This window comes from Perca flavescens, chromosome 5 (genome assembly GCF_004354835.1).
Source record: "Perca flavescens isolate YP-PL-M2 chromosome 5, PFLA_1.0, whole genome shotgun sequence".
NCBI lineage: Eukaryota > Metazoa > Chordata > Actinopteri > Perciformes > Percidae > Perca > Perca flavescens.
In genome coordinates this window covers 1,688,863-1,706,316 of record NC_041335.1, presented here as the reverse complement: position 1 = coordinate 1,706,316, position 17,454 = coordinate 1,688,863, and the positions used below count along the sequence as shown (strand labels likewise).

The 17,454-nt window shown below is 39.2% G+C and overlaps 1 protein-coding gene across 1 annotated transcript; it reads left to right on the top strand.

Annotated features, from left to right (window-relative positions):
• Positions 1-630: 630 nt before the first annotated feature.
• Positions 631-11,457, top strand: zgc:64051 (leukocyte surface antigen CD53). Its single transcript, XM_028578579.1, has 10 exons — positions 631-829; positions 1,407-1,678; positions 2,688-2,853; positions 5,849-5,933; positions 6,053-6,241; positions 8,468-8,542; positions 8,639-8,731; positions 8,880-8,981; positions 9,120-9,203; positions 10,971-11,457. Exons 4-10 carry the CDS (start codon positions 5,871-5,873, stop codon positions 11,040-11,042), a joined length of 678 nt encoding a protein of 225 aa, XP_028434380.1. The 5' UTR covers positions 631-829; positions 1,407-1,678; positions 2,688-2,853; positions 5,849-5,870; the 3' UTR covers positions 11,043-11,457.
• The last annotated feature ends 5,997 nt before the right edge of the window (positions 11,458-17,454 follow it).

The window sequence follows — 17,454 nt, the reverse complement described above, 5'->3', positions numbered from 1 at the left end:
TGATACTTACATACTTTTACTGCAGGACTTTAACTATACCAGAGTATTTTTACAGTATGGTAATAGTACTTTTACTTGAGTAAAGGATCTGAATACTTCTTCCAACACTGTCTATTTGTAAAGAAGACTTTCTACAAGCTAAAAACATCAAGGAACATTCCGACATATAGAGGCTTCCTGGGGCCTCATTTATAAAACATGTTACGCAAGAAAAAGTTGCGTGAAGCAGGGTGAAATTTGTCGTCGCAACATTCCTCGCAATAGTCGGGATTTATAAAGGATTTCCATGCGTAAAATTGTTGCCAGTTTTCCGCAACCTTTTGACCACACGTGTGATCGTGCGTAATGCTCCCAAGGTTTTGTAGACTGCGTTTTAGTGAACTCCGATGGTATGCCTGTTTTCCGAACCTAACTGTAACCGAGGTTAAAAATCTATATTAAGAGCTAAGTTTATATTAAAAAGTCAATTCATTAAGTATGTTATTAATGTTAAAGATTAAAAACATATTTGTCTAAAAAGCAATTCAACTGAGAGAGAAAATAAATAGGAAGTTTATTTTGAAGGAGGTGGGTTGGGGATGTGCTGTCAGCCAATCAGGAAGAAGCTCGGACTGTTGACCTGCACGGAGCAGAGTTCACTTCCCCTTGAGCTGTTGGAAGAATAGAGAGCAAACCCCACGTCGAACTATACCTACCTCGTCAAGACATTCCAATAGAAGTTGTTAAAACTCAGAATAAAAACTCTTAAAAACAATCCAGTGTGGAGCCCTGGACCTGTGAGAGTGCAGCCGGAGAGAACTGACGTGTCACTCACGAAGAAAACGCATCGGTGAGCGATCGTTTTTACCATGCTAACCGCTAACGATAGCGCTAGCCGCTAACACTAGTGCACCTGGAGCGCTAGCTGAGATGCTAACTAGCACAATGGCAGACGCCATTCACTAACGCTAAAACCATTAGCTTGGTATGTTAAAGCTGCAGACTTAATCCAGTGCTGTGTAATATGTTTGTTTAGATGATCTTTACACACTTAACTGTGGAATGTGTTGATTTAGCACTTTTATCTGTGTATTTTGGGCATATTAATATTTAAATTGTCCTTATGTGCTACATTTTATTTGAGATGTGTTTAAACATGCCTTCACATGGCCAAGGGTACACAAAGTGTCTGCTTACTAGTATCTGTTATTTTGTGTTCTATTATGTGGAAGCAGTATTTTGATATTATATTGAAGAGGTTTTCAATCATTATCTCGAAATATATTTTGAGAATAGTTTACCAATATTGTGATATCGTATTACAATGTTCAGTTTAATATGATGATTTAACATGAATTATATTCTAGTTTATGATTGAAAGCTAAAAGAAAAAAGCTAAATGATTGTTCTGACCTTACTTACTGTAGGTCAGGTTTTTTTTGTTGGACCCTTTGAACCTTTGATCTACCTGGATGTTGGAGCCTGGATCGAGACATTGATGGCGAGCCACAGCCCAGAGGAGAACTAGAGATACGGCGCCTGCAGATTTCAACACTTCATTACACACACACGCACCCACCACCAACTGTGCGGTAGGACAAACTCTCTCCACTTCCACAGTGGACCAAACTGAACTGAAACTGAAACAGAATTGAAGTGACTGAGAACGGGGGGAAATTCCGAACTTTAAATCACAGCTGTGAGTTTTGTTTAAATTTTTTATTTTTCTACTTACCCGGGTAAGATTTGTGTAATTTTAAAGTGTTTAATTTTTATATGTTTTGCTATCCTTCCCACACTTGTAATAAAAGGGAAGCGATTTTGTTTCTCAAAGAAAGCATAACTGTGTTTGAATCATTCCTGGCGTATTGTTTGGTTAATCCTGGGCTCCGTAGTCGAACATAGAACTTCTGATCCCACTGGCCATAATTAATCATTTTATAGAGTAATCCATTTCTGCTCCCCACCCCTAAACGGTTACATAACCCAGTTTTGGTTTTCCTGAACCCAACGATCCCATTCTCTCTAAGCCGACCCAAAGCCAGTCGCGGCGCCCGGCGAGGGGCTGCCAGCAACGGGGAGAGGCAGGGGATCCTCCCACACCGTGCAGCGGAGGAAATGTGTGTGTGTGTGTGTGTGTGTGTGTGTGTGTGTGTGTGTCTTTATGTGGTTGTGTCTGATTGTAGGTGTCTGTGTGTGGGAATGTTGTTTTTCTACACCTGCTATTCCCACACAAAGTTACAAAAGTGTTACATTTCAAGCACTTTCACCTGTTTTGATTAAGTTCTAAGAAATAAGCACCAATGATCAAAAATCTTGTTTCTATTTTTTTACCTTTTTAATATTTGAATTTCCTTGTTTTCTCACAAAAAACGAAAATGATCATATGATCATAAATGTGATCTCACAAGGGTAAATGGTAAGGGCTTTTGCAGTTGCTGCCCCGAGACTCTGGAACAAGTTACCCCCTGATATTCACACTATTACAGATGAAGAATGTAATAGAATGGCAGGCACTCTGACACGTTCATTGTCAGCTCATATGTTGTGTAATTATTCAGCGTGTTTTCAACATTACAGCTCTCGACCACCACAGTTTGACGGTTTTAGAGAGGGCTGTCATTTCTGAATATGCATCTTGTCTAAATATAGGAGGCGTGTGACAGACCGTTGCTATTATTTTGGTTTGTGCACTTTCTGTCACATAGTTTCCATGCTGCTTATGTCGAGAAAGAGGAAGTGAGAGGGAGGCACGGAACGCCCCACACGGTGCTGAACGCCCCACAGCAGCATGAGAAGGGGAAGTGTGAACAACAGCAAAGTTCACATTTAACACTGAAAAACAAAGACGAGCAGGTTATTCTCCCAGAGCAGGTAAGACCTCATCTTTATTTCTCTGCTTTATTTGTCTCTTCTGTTTCCCATCCTTCCCCAAATAAAACCTGTGTTGACGTTATGTCTCCAGAGAATACTCGTTAAAAAAGGAGACCCAAAAAAGAAATAGAAAAACTAAAGAATTACTCTAAAATCAATTCGACATGGTCAGTCATCTCGGTCAAAGCATCATACGAAAAAACTAAGTAATGTTAAACACCTAAAAATAAATGTTCAATTATTTGGTTCTGACATCTGTCTTTATTAGTTATTCTTACAGAGATCAGTCATAAAAAGAATAACTATTTGATGTATATTTATATAAAATGTGTAATGTTTAAACATTGTATTTAACACGTATACTGTTGTGATCATTACCCAGAATTCATTTAATATTTTGGGGAACTTGTGGTATTTCCGCAGTGGACCAAACTCAAGTGATGTCATTAGCAACACCAACTATAATGTATTCATGTTACTTTTATAAACGCCAAATCTCCCTGCATGTACACTGACAGGAAACACAGGAAGTGAGATGTGTCAGCATCTCTTCCCCGTAGCATTACCACAACACGCACGCACGCACACACACGCACACACACGCACACAGTCACTGTTTGTTTTGTAAATAGGCCTTGAATGTAGTATACATTTTGTTATTTTGTATTGCTTGTTATACTGTATTTTATTATATTTTCTTGTATCTTCTTTTTTCTATTTCTTTTAAATATATATATATATATATATATATATATATATACATACACATATTATGGCATGCTGTTAAGGAAATTATTATATATATATATATATATATATATATATATATATATATATATATATATATATATATATATATATATATATATATATATATATATGTGTGAAGTTTGAATATATTGAATGAATCTTATTCTGAATATATTGAATGAAAATCTGAATATATTGAATGAATGTCTGAATATATTGAATGAAAGTCTGAATATATTGAATGAAAATCTGAATATATTGAAGGAAAGTCTGAATATATTGAAGGAAAGTCTGAATATATTGAAGGAAAGTCTGAATATATTGAATGAAAATCTGAATATATTGAATGAAGTCTGAATATATTGAATGAAAGTCTGAATATATTGAATGAAGTCTGAATATATTGAATGAAGTCTGAATATATTGAATGAAGTCTGAATATATTGAATAAAAGGCGTGTTGAGTGAGCCTGATGAAAGCGACCTGCCTGACCAAAGAGGTTCCTTTCATTTAGTCTTGTAAAAGTGAATAAACTTCGGTACTGGATACAGTTACCGTTACCAGTGTTTTGGCCCGTACACGCATTCGCCAGTGTGTTAATAATCTCTTCATTGCTCAAAATTGCTGACACTAGATTTCGTGCTGATTTGCTCATAGTGTCACACTTCGGTTAGGATTAATCACAAGAAAAACACAAGACGGTGGCAGACAATGACGTCAGATTCCATTTCAACTTTCATTCAATATATTCAGAAATTCATTCAATATATTCAGACATTCATTCAATATATTCAGACTTCCATTCAATATATTCAGACTTTCATTCAATATATTCAATGTTCATTCAGTATATTCAAGGTTCATTCAAAAATATTCAGACTTTCATTCAATATATTCAAACTTTACACACACACACACACACACACACTATATATATATATATATATATATATATATATATATATATATATATATATATATATATATATATATATATATATTAGGGCTGTCAATCGATTAAAAAAATTAACTAATTAATTGCACAATTTGCTGTAATTAATCGCGATTAATCGCTTTTTTAAATTGAGACTGAAGCTTATAATAATGGATATTTAAATGCTAAATCACTTAACTTTGCAAATATGAAGAAAAAAACAAACAAGGAAAGGTTCTGCTAAGTTCAGAATGTTTAATATCTTTCAGAACAACAGCAGCAACAATTTGGCTTATTTAGTCCTGCTGAAGGCTGCTGGAAACAGCTAGAAACTGTCTGACCTGAGAGCAGATTTTTGTCCCCGTCCCCGGCTGCTGTCGCCTGCTCTCGTCTACTTTACAGGCGAGGAGCAGTTCATCTCCAACGAGCCGAGAGTTCAGTTCATCTCCAACGAGCCGAGAGTTCAGTTCATCTCCAACGAGCCGAGAGTTCAGTTCATCTCCAACGAGCCGAGAGTTCAGTTCATCTCCAACAAGCCGAGAGTTCAGTTCATCTCCAACGAGCCGAGAGTTCAGTTCATCTCCAACGAGCCGAGAGTTCAGTCGCCGGCAGGGCAGTCGGGACTCACCCGGAAATGGCGAGCGGAGTGAGGTGACGTGACTAGTCTCTCAAAATCTGACGAAAATCTTCTAAACTGACCTTTGTTGAGCTGAGATGAAGACAGATTCAGCAACTGCACGGCCTATTTCTCGCTTAAAATGTTTTCAGAAACATGTTTCAGTGAACTATTTTAGTACAATATGAGATCGTATTCTGAACGGCCGCCATGACAGTCTGGCTCTCAATATCCGGAGAAAACAAACCCATGTGACGCGTTCGTCCAATCAGCTGCCGGTTTTCATTACTTGGGCAACAATACAGAGCAGCGCCGCCTGCTGTTATGGAGACGTATTACGTTTCTCAGCCGCCACATGAAGTAAACAAACACAGCTGCATTAATTTCGGAAATTTTTTTTAACGAGTTAAATATAAAAAAATTAACGCAAAAATGTACGCGTCAATTTTGACAGCCCTAATATATATATATATATATATATATATATATATATATATATATATATATATATATATATATGTGTGTGTGTGTGTATGTTCTTTCCTTGCTTCTTCTGTTAGTTTTTTTTCTTTATTATTATAATGTTATATTTACGTACTGTAAGCTTTTGAGTGCTGAACAGATTCACTTTGGCTTCCCCTGTTCATATATTAGATGAAATATGATAATATGATAGCTTTTTGCTTTCTGTTCAGGTCAGATCTGAAGTGTCCCAGGATGGCTCAAGGCTGCCTCAAGTGTTTGAAGTACACCATGTGTTTCGCCAACTTCCTCATTTTTGTATGTCTCAATCATCCAGCATCACATTCAGAGGCCGTTATGCTACATGTTGTCATTATTATTGTGTTGTCTGGCAGTGTGTAGCACGAGCCTGACGGCAGTATGTGTTTCTCCGTCAGATGTCTGGCGTGGCGGTGCTGGGCTTCGGTGTGTACATGACGGTGAATTTCAAGATGACCGCACTCACCCCGACCTTGGCCAGCTTCAACTTAGCCAACATGCTGCTGGTAAGCGGCATCATCGTCACCTGCGTGTCCTTCCTGGGCTTCTTGGGTGCTCTGAAGGAGAACCGCTGTATCCTTCTGACGGTATGACACACACTAAAACACACACTAGAAAAACACATTGGTGTATCTGATATAGGCGGGCCAGAAGCGAGCTAAACACATGACGACAGTTTAATCTACCAGTTAGCTCGGCTGGTAGCTAAGAGTATGGGGCTCTGGATACATCACCCTGTGTATTGTTGTGATTGGTTGTAGTGTTATTCAATTGCGTGCAGTGAGATTTTCAAATGCATGCTTGGTGCCGCCCTTCGAATTGGGCCGTTTTCATTACTCAATGCCAGACCCTTAATCTTTTAGATTTGGATCTGGATTTCCAGGCTACCAAATGCATGCTCTTGGGGGAATTGTTAGGTTTCTGTAAATTATTAAGTGTGGTCTAGACCTACTCTATGTGTAAAGTGTCTTGAGATAACTTATGCATTGATTTGACACTATAATTAAAATGTAATTGAATCAAACAGGTTGTAAACAAGCCAACAATTTCCTCAGATGTTCTAAACCACTTTATTTGGAGGTAATAACTGAAAGTGAACACATCCAAAATGTCATAAAAAAAATTCCACATCGCAAAGGAAAACATGCGCCATTTGTGACCTCTTACTATGCGGTTGGCATTACATTTTATATGCATTCATGGTCCCCAGAGAGTGAATCCCACTGACTTTAGTGATCCCCTGACTTTTCCTCTAGCGCCACCATGAGGTTGACATTTTGGGCTTTTGAGGGAAATGTCTCCACAACTATTGCATGTACGTCTGACCCTAATTGTTAGAAATTAGGTTCAGACATTCATGTTCCCCAGATGATGAACCCTAATAACCTTTGAGATTGTTTAACCTTTCATCTAACGCCACCAGCAGGCCAAATAAATTATTTTACAAAATACCTGCAACACTATAATGCCGTTCCCATCAGCCTCAGCTTTACTTTGTGTTTAGTGCTAATTAGCACAATAGAATGCTAACAACCTAAACTAAGAGGGTGAAAATGTTAGTCAAACCCATAGACTGTGTAATATTAATGGACAAAGCATCCGGTTCGGTGAAGTGCTGCAAATGTGGAAGTGCCTTAAACCTGCATTCTATCTGAATTCCTGCAGGGGGCGACACATGCAGTTGCAAAAGGAGGTCGGTTTCTGTAGAAGTCTATGATAAAGTGACCCTCTTCTCACTTGATTTATTACCTCAGTAAACATTTTCATAATGAGTTTATGGTCTCAATCGCTAGTTTTAAGTCTTCTGCAACACAGAATGATGTTCATTTTTTGAGTAATGGTCTCGTTGATTTTAAAATTGGCGATAAAGCAGGGGGTGTTTTAGGGCGTGGCTATGATTTGATTGACAGTGAAAGTGTGTAACATAACGTAGAGTGTAAGGGCTCCTCCCTCACTCCTCCCTCCCATCTAAAATCGTCACATCCCAACCAGGATGGCTGCGCCCGTAATGGCAAACTCAACGACTCATGGTAGATCTCCACAAACCAATGGGTGATGTCACACATGCTCTGTCCATTCATATTATACAGTCTATGGTCATACCTGATAGAAAAGCTCAAGGGGCTGTTGATCCGCAAGCTGTGATGGATGTTTACTATTTGGGTAATCATTTGACTGTTTCACCTTTGCTTTCTCTTCTTAGTAAATCTGACCACCCTGTTGTTGTTTTTTTAAACCTGTGTGATCACCCGATTGTGTTTCCTACCCTTGGACCTACATTATTTCGAGCAGTCTTGTTCCTCTAATTTCTGTAAATATGATGTGGTACTGTCATATATTCAGGGTTTCCCCCAGAAAAGTTGTTAGGCCAGGTGGCAAGTATCTTTTTTTTTCCCCAAAGAAGGCCCGGCTGGGGCCAGTCCCAGACTAATGGCAGCATTGATGTAGAGCCCAATAGTTTCTGTAATAACTATTTCATGGATGGAATCGCGAAATTGAGAATTTAAAAAAGCCATAAGACAGATTCCATAGGGCTCTACATTAAGTCAGTGCTAAACGCTATTTGGAAATTTGAAAATTGGATTACGTCTAAGTTTCCAACCAAGCCGCCCCACTCTAACTTAGTTTTAAAAAAACGTCTTAAAATACATTAAAAAAAAATGAATTCTCAGTGGCTTAGGCCTGGTGGGGGTAATTTAGGCCCGGTGGGCCACCAGGCTTGCAATACACTGGGGGAAACCCTGATATTTGAATGTGTTTCAAAGTGTAAAAATACAATAAGATTGTCGTCTGTTGAAATATTCTGTTGACAGTTCTTCCTGCTGCTGTTCATCCTAATGCTGGTGGAGCTGACTGCAGCATGCCTGCTACTCATGTATGAGGGAGAGGTAGAATCCCATTCATCAGTACTCACACCATGTTGTGCTAATAAAGGAAACACGTATACTCTATGTATAATCTGCAAATCTCACGTCTCCATTTAGATTGGTGCAATGGTGAAAGAGGATCTCACCAAGGGTTTGGAAAAGGCAAAAGGGTCAAACTCAACGAGTGATTGGGATATGGTTCAGAAGACGGTAAGTGTGTCAGAGCAGAGACATGCTCACAGCTCCCAAAATGGGGTGACACAGATGCCTGAATGTGGATGCTGTGCTGACATACTGAGAGCTACGTCATCTCAATCTGCTGTTATAAGACTTTGTATCTCTGAATGAACTGTTTCAGCTTGATTGCTGTGGAGTCAATAATGTGACAGACTGGGGATCCGTCGTGCCTGCTACTTGCTGCTTGGATTGTGACGCCACACCACCTACCTACAGAACAAAGGTAGACACAATGCGAACAGCTTGCATTAGGGCTTGTTTTGACATACTGTAGAGGTTTTTGAAATGCCCAATGGACGCCTCGTTGTTGCAACTGACTGTTGGTTGCAATTCATTTCAACTTTATGCTCTTTGTTTGCAGGGTTGTTTGGTAAAGTTGAAGAACTGGTTTGAGGAGAACTTCCTAACCATCGGGATATCTGTCATTGTCCTCTGCATCATCGAGGTAAACTGATGGTGGTTATATTTACCATATTGAAATATTTCATACCAAACTGCAAGGAAAGCTGTCTTTGTTTACTTCTCCATACAATATCTAAGCACATTAATTAAAGTAAAATAAGTAAAGTAAATAAAGTGAACCTGAGCAAACAGTGGCCTGCTGCAAGTTGCAATTTGTGTTTTGTTAAGTTGCAAGTTATCTCAGACAACGAGAGACTCGCATATTACGAACTGTAAGTCAGTTTATATAGAAGGCTATAGGATATGGAAGCCCAGTGCAGCCATGGTTGCTCATACAGTAGTCCACCGGTTTTAGGTCCACTTACTTGTGAATACAACTACAACTTAACTTTCTTATCTTGAAATAGCAATTCAGATATGTTTTTTTTAACCTCTTTTAGCTAACTGTTTTGGTTGTCCGACACCCAATTCCGGTCTCTCCAACTCTGTTTGCAGCAGCAGGCAACTGTTAGCTACGATAGCTATGATGAACCCACTGGTAGTACCTACCTGCACAGCACCAAACTGCAAACAAAATCAGCAACTTGCTAGTGAACATAGTGGAGCGTTTAGCAGCAAAAGACCCAGACATTTTGGACGCCCGGTTAGCTCACCTGGTAGAGCGTGCACCCATGTATAGAGGTTTACTCCTCGACACAGCGGCCGCAGGTTCGACGCCGACCTGCACTGCATGTTGTCCCACCTCTATTTCCCCCTTCATGTCTTCAGCTGTCCTGTACAAATAAAGGCCTAAAATGCCGCCCCAAAAAAATAAAAAAATCTTTAAAGGCCTAGACATTTTACGAGTTAAAAGGAGACTGGACTTACCTTAACCAGGTGGACACAAACACCATACACTGGAACTTCTTCATACAGTGACAATAGCCATGTCTGAAATCTCATTATGATATATATATACACGTATGTGATGATAAAAGGACGAAGTTTTGCCACGTGGTTCGGACTTTCAGGTGTGAGAGCCCCTTAACAGAGTCAATAGTAAATTGAGATTTTGGATACAGAATTTCTGCACCAACACTGACACCTGTGGTGTCACCAAACTGTGACTTTTGCATTTCTAAAATAAAACACAAAGTAGTGCACAAGTTATGGACACTATGATTTTTCAAATCTTCACGCTCAGAATTCAGCAATAAAAATAATCCTAACTATATGGACCTTTTTCACAGCAGAAATGTTGATTTGTCATAGTAGGAAAAGCACAGCTGAGATTGATAACCTTAACGATGGCTCAGTTCCATCAAGTGTCCCAGTAAGCTGTTTCAGTGAGTCAGCATGCACAATACCAGGACCTCTCCTAAGTGGAATGCAGCCATCAGTAATGGTTTAATACCAGGACCTCTCCTAAGTGGAATGCAGCCATCAGTAATGGTTTAATACCAGGACCTCTCCTAAGTGGAATGCAGCCATCAGTAATGGTTTAATACCAGGACCTCTCCTAAGTGGAATGCAGCCATCAGTAATGGTCTAATACCAGGGTCTCTCCTAAGTGGAATGCAGCCATCATTAAAGGTGCTCTAAGCGATGTTGGGTGACGTTACTTCTTGTTGACGTTCAAAGTATTTTCAAACAAAACGAAGACTAGCTCCCTCCTCCCTCCTCCTCATCCCGTTCCCTCCCTTTGGTTTTAAGGTTTTTACATATAATAACAGTTATGAAGATGTATAAATGCTCTTTTCTGTGCCAAACACCAGGCAACAACATAATCTGTTATGTTTTCCAGTAACATTTTTTGCTCTTTTGTTGACAGGTCTTGGGAATGTGTTTCGCCATGACGCTCTTCTGCCACATTAGCAGATCTGGCCTGGGCTACAAGTTGTAGACAGTACTATATGTCGAACAATGTCTTTATCTACATATTTCATAGTTGATTTGTTGTACAGTTTTCAGTTTTTACAAGGCAAGAATGGAATGAAAAGGATGTTTCTGGAAAAACATTTAAGATAAAAAAATTTGGTGAAGTCTAAATCACACACACACAAAAATGTTTCAGACATGGCCTTCTATAATTTTGAGCGAACAAGCTATGTCAAATGCTATTTCAGTCTGGGCTGTGTGGCATAAAAGCCACTTGTTGCCGGGTTCCGCTCAACTTTTCTACGTTGTACATCTTTTGAAGGGAATAAATACGAAAATCTATTTTCATGTACAATATTACATATCTACAGTATCTTTTTTTCCCCACAAACTTAACTTTTGGGAAGTCCTGATACACCAATAAAGTATTGTTTACAGTATTAAGAACTGTATCCTCCATTTTGACTAAGCTCATGTTAAGATGATCACCATTTCCTGTTGCTAGCTTGCAGTGCTCTGATCTGTGGTGAAGCCAAACCTGTAACCACTTCCTCTTTTGACCCTGTTCAACCATCAGTTGGTTCCTCTAGAAACTGACAGCTGACACTTGTGTTTCTCTAAATCTTATAAATTAAAAGGCAGGGAAAAATCCCTTCTATATAAATGTTGAAGACTTCCAATTTTAAAGGAACTTAAAAGCGCTGGAACAATTATTTTCATTGCCTACTAATCATTTTCTCGATTAATCAATAAGTTGTTTGGTCTCTAAAAAGGTCAGAAAATTGTGAAAAATGTGGATCAGTGTTTCCCAAAAACCCCAAGATGACGTCCTCAAATGTCTTGTTTGATATGCAGTCTACTGTCCCAGAGGAGAGAAGAAACAAGCTGGAATCCTAAGATGATTTTGCTGCACCTATATCCAACAAATCTAAATTTTAAACCCCAAGCATATAAATGTATTCATGTTGTATATACTACAGGCAAAAATGACTATAGCTCTCACCTGGAAGAACATGGAGGCACCTACAATCTGTGCTTGGACCGAAAATATGCCACATTGTATGTTCATGGAGACATTAACGTATATACTAAAAAAAAAAAAATTGTGAAAGTGATTTATAGTTGTATTAATAAAAACATTGTTTAAAAAAAGAAGCAGTATTCTGAGAATTTTGAATTATTGTTTAAAGAAAAAGGACTCAAACCGATTAGTCGATTATCAAAATAGTCGGCAATTAATTTAATAGTTGACAACTAACCGATTAATCTTTGCAGCTCTACAATTTAGACAAGAAACTGACACAATTGTAATGATGTCCTTCTCTAACTAAAGAGTGTACAAAAAGTTGAAAACAAGCAGGTAACACAGATGAATGTATTTATTTAAAGAATAAATCCTGCATCAGTATTTTAAGACAAAAAACTAAAAGAAAATACTAAGATTTCCTTTACACTTCAAAATAATTGTTCTTTTTGAAACCATCACACAAAAAATAGAGACAAGTACAATTTTTGTAATTAAAAAAAATGTAACTGTACACAGAATATACCATTTATTGCAAACTGAACACCCCTGACACCTCAGAAACTATAAACACAAGTATTGCAATTCACCTAGAGATATGAAAAGAAGAAAACTAAAACTCTGATACAGCTCTCTCATCCTTTTCTTGTCTGAAACAAAGCTGTTTTAGATCTGGTTCCCCCCCCTCCGGTGCCCCTGCAAGTCTCTAGAAGCAGCACAGTATCTTGTGTGCGTTTGTGTCATGAAGCCGTTCAGGTCCATTTTAACAGAGTTCCAGTAACTGTGGCAATTGTCCCCCCCACCACCCTGCTTTAGATACCAGTTTGACACAGTCCTCTTTGGGAGACACCACATAAACATAAAACTGAGCCAAAACGATTAAATATCCTTTCTGAACAGGGAAATAATAAGTCCTCCACTATAGCAAGTCCCTCTGAGAGGCAATGCACTTACATTGATGATTCACAGGAAACCTGGTCCAACATTGCATTATGGAAATTACATTCTGTCTTTGCTTTTGCTGAAAGGTTATAAAAAGCCACTCATTAAGAAAAGGTGGGTTTCTTCCATTTAGCAGCCGTAAGGCCATTCAAATAAAGCAAAACTTAAATATCACAGGACAGAATCAAGTTTAACATGCGGCCAACCATATAACAAGTTACTTTTACAGTATTTTGAAGTGTTGCCATTAACAAATGCTATCGTAGTGAAACCCTATGAACAAAATATCGCTAGAAAGTTTGATACCTAGTTTGTGCTAGAGAGGTTTAAGACAACCGCTACAAATGCCCCTGCAGGAGACCGTATCGGAATAAAAGTCATTTGGAGGAGACCGTACCAAAATAACATTCTTGTTAGAGAGAGCGCCGGCAATGACGTGAATGTTGCAAAGAGTGATGTCTCTCTGTAAACACTGAATCCACTTCGCAGTGGACGAGAACATCTGCAAAGACGTCAATAAATAAGAGAAAGACCGAAACAAAGCCTTTCCAAACCCTGGTTCACAAAGCCCCCCCGCCCCACCACGATCGACCGATACAACTGGAATGAGTAAGAAGAGTAAGGGTACCCAGCCCTTATTTTCATAACATTAAAATATCATGGTTTAAATGTCTGATCTGCTGTCAGTTCATTAATGAATTGCACATACAATATACAGAGAAGCAAGACCAGTTCACAGAACACCAATCACCACCCGAAACACCACCCTCACAGCTGCTGCAAGTCCATTTACACTTGAGCGTGACTCCATGTGACTCAGTAGTATCATAAAGCCAATACTTTCAAGATTACCACCAGAGAGCAGTGAACTTTGTATTGATCAATTCCAAAGAGAAGTAACTGCTACCACTGCTACAAGGAATAGAGCAGGCGACCAACATTCACGAAGAAAACTTTGAATAGATTAAATAAACAAAATCAGGAATAAAATGTGTATGGGCTATAGTGGTCTCAAGTCAAAAATCCTGAAAGAGTTCATCTGACGGGAGGTTGCTTCCTTCACTCCGTAGCAGTTTTCCCACCAAGCCACCAAGTCAGGCAAGAAGATGTTTTGATGGAAAAGAATGACAGTACTGACTGGCTACCAGACATGAACCTGTACTCAACCTAAAACCACTACCCTGCAGATAGTATGGATGCACAGAACTATCAACTGTGGTTTAAGGGGAAAACAAAGGTTCTGTATGTCATTTAAAAGTACAAGTTTGAATTGTTCATACCTTATACAGTATGTTTCATTGAGGACTACATCCCTATCAACAGGTATAATTTGTCAGCTGGCTCCTGAGGCCTTCTTAGTGTCAACCTACGCCCATGGTGCAGCAGGGACACTGACCTCAAAATACAACAACCATGCCAAAAAGCACCACACACCATTACAAGATCCACCAACATTACCTAGGAAGGTCTTTATGCAGCTGGAGCCTTTATTTTAACGACATCTAATGTTACGCAAGACAGCTTGTTTTACGTGTTTCATCTAAAGTTAGTATAGACATTTTCAATGGAATTCCATTGCTAGACAACAGCCTGGCCCCTTGTCAACTTCCTGTCAGTTGATGTCATTCAAACACACACTGCAACAGGAAATCAACTTGGGTCCATTAAGAATGTTTACATCTCTGAAAAGGTCATTCATTATTGCACTCTGAAGCAATATACACCTGAGTTTGGAACGGTGCCTTAAACACAATCCTGAACAAAATAATCCTAAACAATGAACCAAAGTGTGTCAATGAGTCAATTTACCACGTTAGCCATGAGACAAAAAAACAACTAGTTATAGACCTAGCTGAGAGATCACACTGTGAGCAACATGATCAACAAGTCCCTGTTTCTTGTGAGCAGGGAAAGGCCAGTGGTATACAGATGGACAAGCTTGGCCAAGAAACACACATCCACATGGGGAATTTTAATTGTTCATTCATTCACTCATTGAGTACATTCCACGTCAATATTCCACTATTATTCTGAATATGACAATATTCCAAATTTGATACAGGTCATGTAAACAGCATATTGCGGTTGGATATTCTGAATAAGGTCTTTTTCCTAATATAGCATTTTCCGATTAAGACGTGGGATATTCCGGTATTATTCGGGTTTTAGAAGCATTCTTTGGACATGAATACATCCCATTCGGAATATGTGTCTAAATCAGGTTTTTACTGCAGTTTACGGTTTATGGTCAGCTCTGTGCGTTGCTATGGTTACTGTACACAAACCAACCAGCCAACAGTTTTCAAGGCTGCAGACCCGATAAGAAGGAAAAAACACAGCTACTTCTAAACATTATCAAAGACTTGGATATCAACAGGTTTTGGGATATGCGCACACATCGCTACGGCGACCTTTTCAAGAAGCTGAAGGAATGAAAGAGGGACGCTGTGTTCACACGCTCCAAATAGTCCGCCACCGCTGGTAAACTTTGCAAAAAACAAACAAACAATATAACTACCGGTACTTTGAAGTTTTCAATGGCAACCAGTCATCAATTGAAAGACAAAGTCGGGGATTCAAATCTAGAATCCAACGATTAGCATATGCTTGCATTACTCTTTAATGCCACTCAACTTGCAACTACATGAACATGGGATGACTGGCAAAACCAAATCCATGATTTGCTGTGTTTATATCATCCTGTGAATGGCTCATTGCATGAGTGGAAACTGATCTCAATTACAAAATTTGTAAAAATGCACATTTCCTTTATTTAAAAATACATTGCCATGTTAAATAAAACAAATTTAAATTTTTGCACAAGGCCTTGAATTATTTTTGAAGGAGAGATGTGTTTTTTCGGGGGGTTTTTTGGAACTGAGATCAGTTTCCACTCATGCAATGAGCCCTTCACACAATGATATAAACACAGTGCACCCAGAATATTCAAGGAGCACCTGTAGTTGAATACAAGAAAGACCCAGCAGTGCTTCCACTCCTTTGTCTGCACATCCATGATTTGCTTATTCAGATTTTAAAGGCCTCACTCCCAAGTGCTTGCTCAATCATCTAGAGCATCTGAAACTCCTGAATCGGTCTAGTTTCGCGTTGCCAGACCCATCTCAACAGAGCTGTGTCAGCGCTGGAGTATGGTCTGGCTGCATCTGTTAAAGGTCCCATGACATGGTGCTCTTTGGATTCTTGTATATAGACCTTAGTGGTCCCCTAATACTGTATCTGAAGTCTCTTTTATATAGGCCTTAGTGGTCCCCTAATACTGTATCTGAAGTCTCTTTTATATAGACCTTAGTGGTCCCCTAATACTGTATCTGAAGTCTCTTTCCCGAAATTCAGCCTTGGTGCAGAATTACAGCCACTAGAGCCAGTCCCACAATGAGCTTTCCTTAGGATGTGCCATTTCTGTGTCTGTAGCTATTGAGGAGGAGAGGGGGGAGGGGGGGGCAAGGTGGAGGGTGGGGGTGTGGCCTTGACCAACTGCCACTTTGCTTGTTTGAAAGCCATGATGTCTCTCTCTCATAGGTGGGCCAAATTCTCTGGGCGGGCAAAGCAGAGAAAGGGGAGGTAACCTTGTTCCTTATGACCTCATGAGGAGAAGATTCCTGATTGGTCCATCTGAGCTTTCATTTTCTCAAAGGCAGAGCAGGATACCCAGGGCTCGGTTTACACCTATCACCATTTCTAGCCACTGGGGGACCATAGGCAGGCTGGGGGAAGGCATATTAATGTTAAAAAAACCTCAAAGTGAAATTTTCATGCCATGGGAACTTTAACATTCTGTTATTGGGGAGAAAATGCTCAGGGTTGTATTTTCTTAGACCAATCACAATCTTCTGACGCGGCGCTATGCTCTGGATGCGTTTGAAACATACTGAATCATTCATTCATCATTGGAATAACTCATTTAACCAAGTTACTCACAGTGTAACAGCTACAGTACCAGTTTAAGTGTATGTGTGGGGGCCTTTAAGTATGAAATATCAACCTGCGGCTGATCCATGGTGCAGCGTTTGAGAGCATTAAGAATAAACTTTTAAGACTAGACTGCAGAAGACTTGTTAAAGTGATGTGCCATGGGGGTGCATTTCAGTCCCAGTATATCTCGTCTCTGAGGTGTAGAAAAAAACCAGAAACAGAAAAACACATTATATGTAGCAGCAATACAACTAACCATTAAGAATGCAACTTAAGGTCTGTCAATCGCTCATTAGGCTAAGAATTATCATTAAAAAAAGAAAACCATACGCAAAAGCCCCGTCATCTACAATCTAGAGCATGAGGACATTCTGGTAAAACTCAAGTGTAAATGCGTTTGTCACCGTGTATTAGGGGCAGACCATTACAGTGAGCTGATTTTACACATTATTTCAACGTTACCATTAAAGTAGTTGCCTTAGAATTGATCAATGCTATGCTTTCTGACCATTGGGAGCCCTTAACCTTATCCATCCTA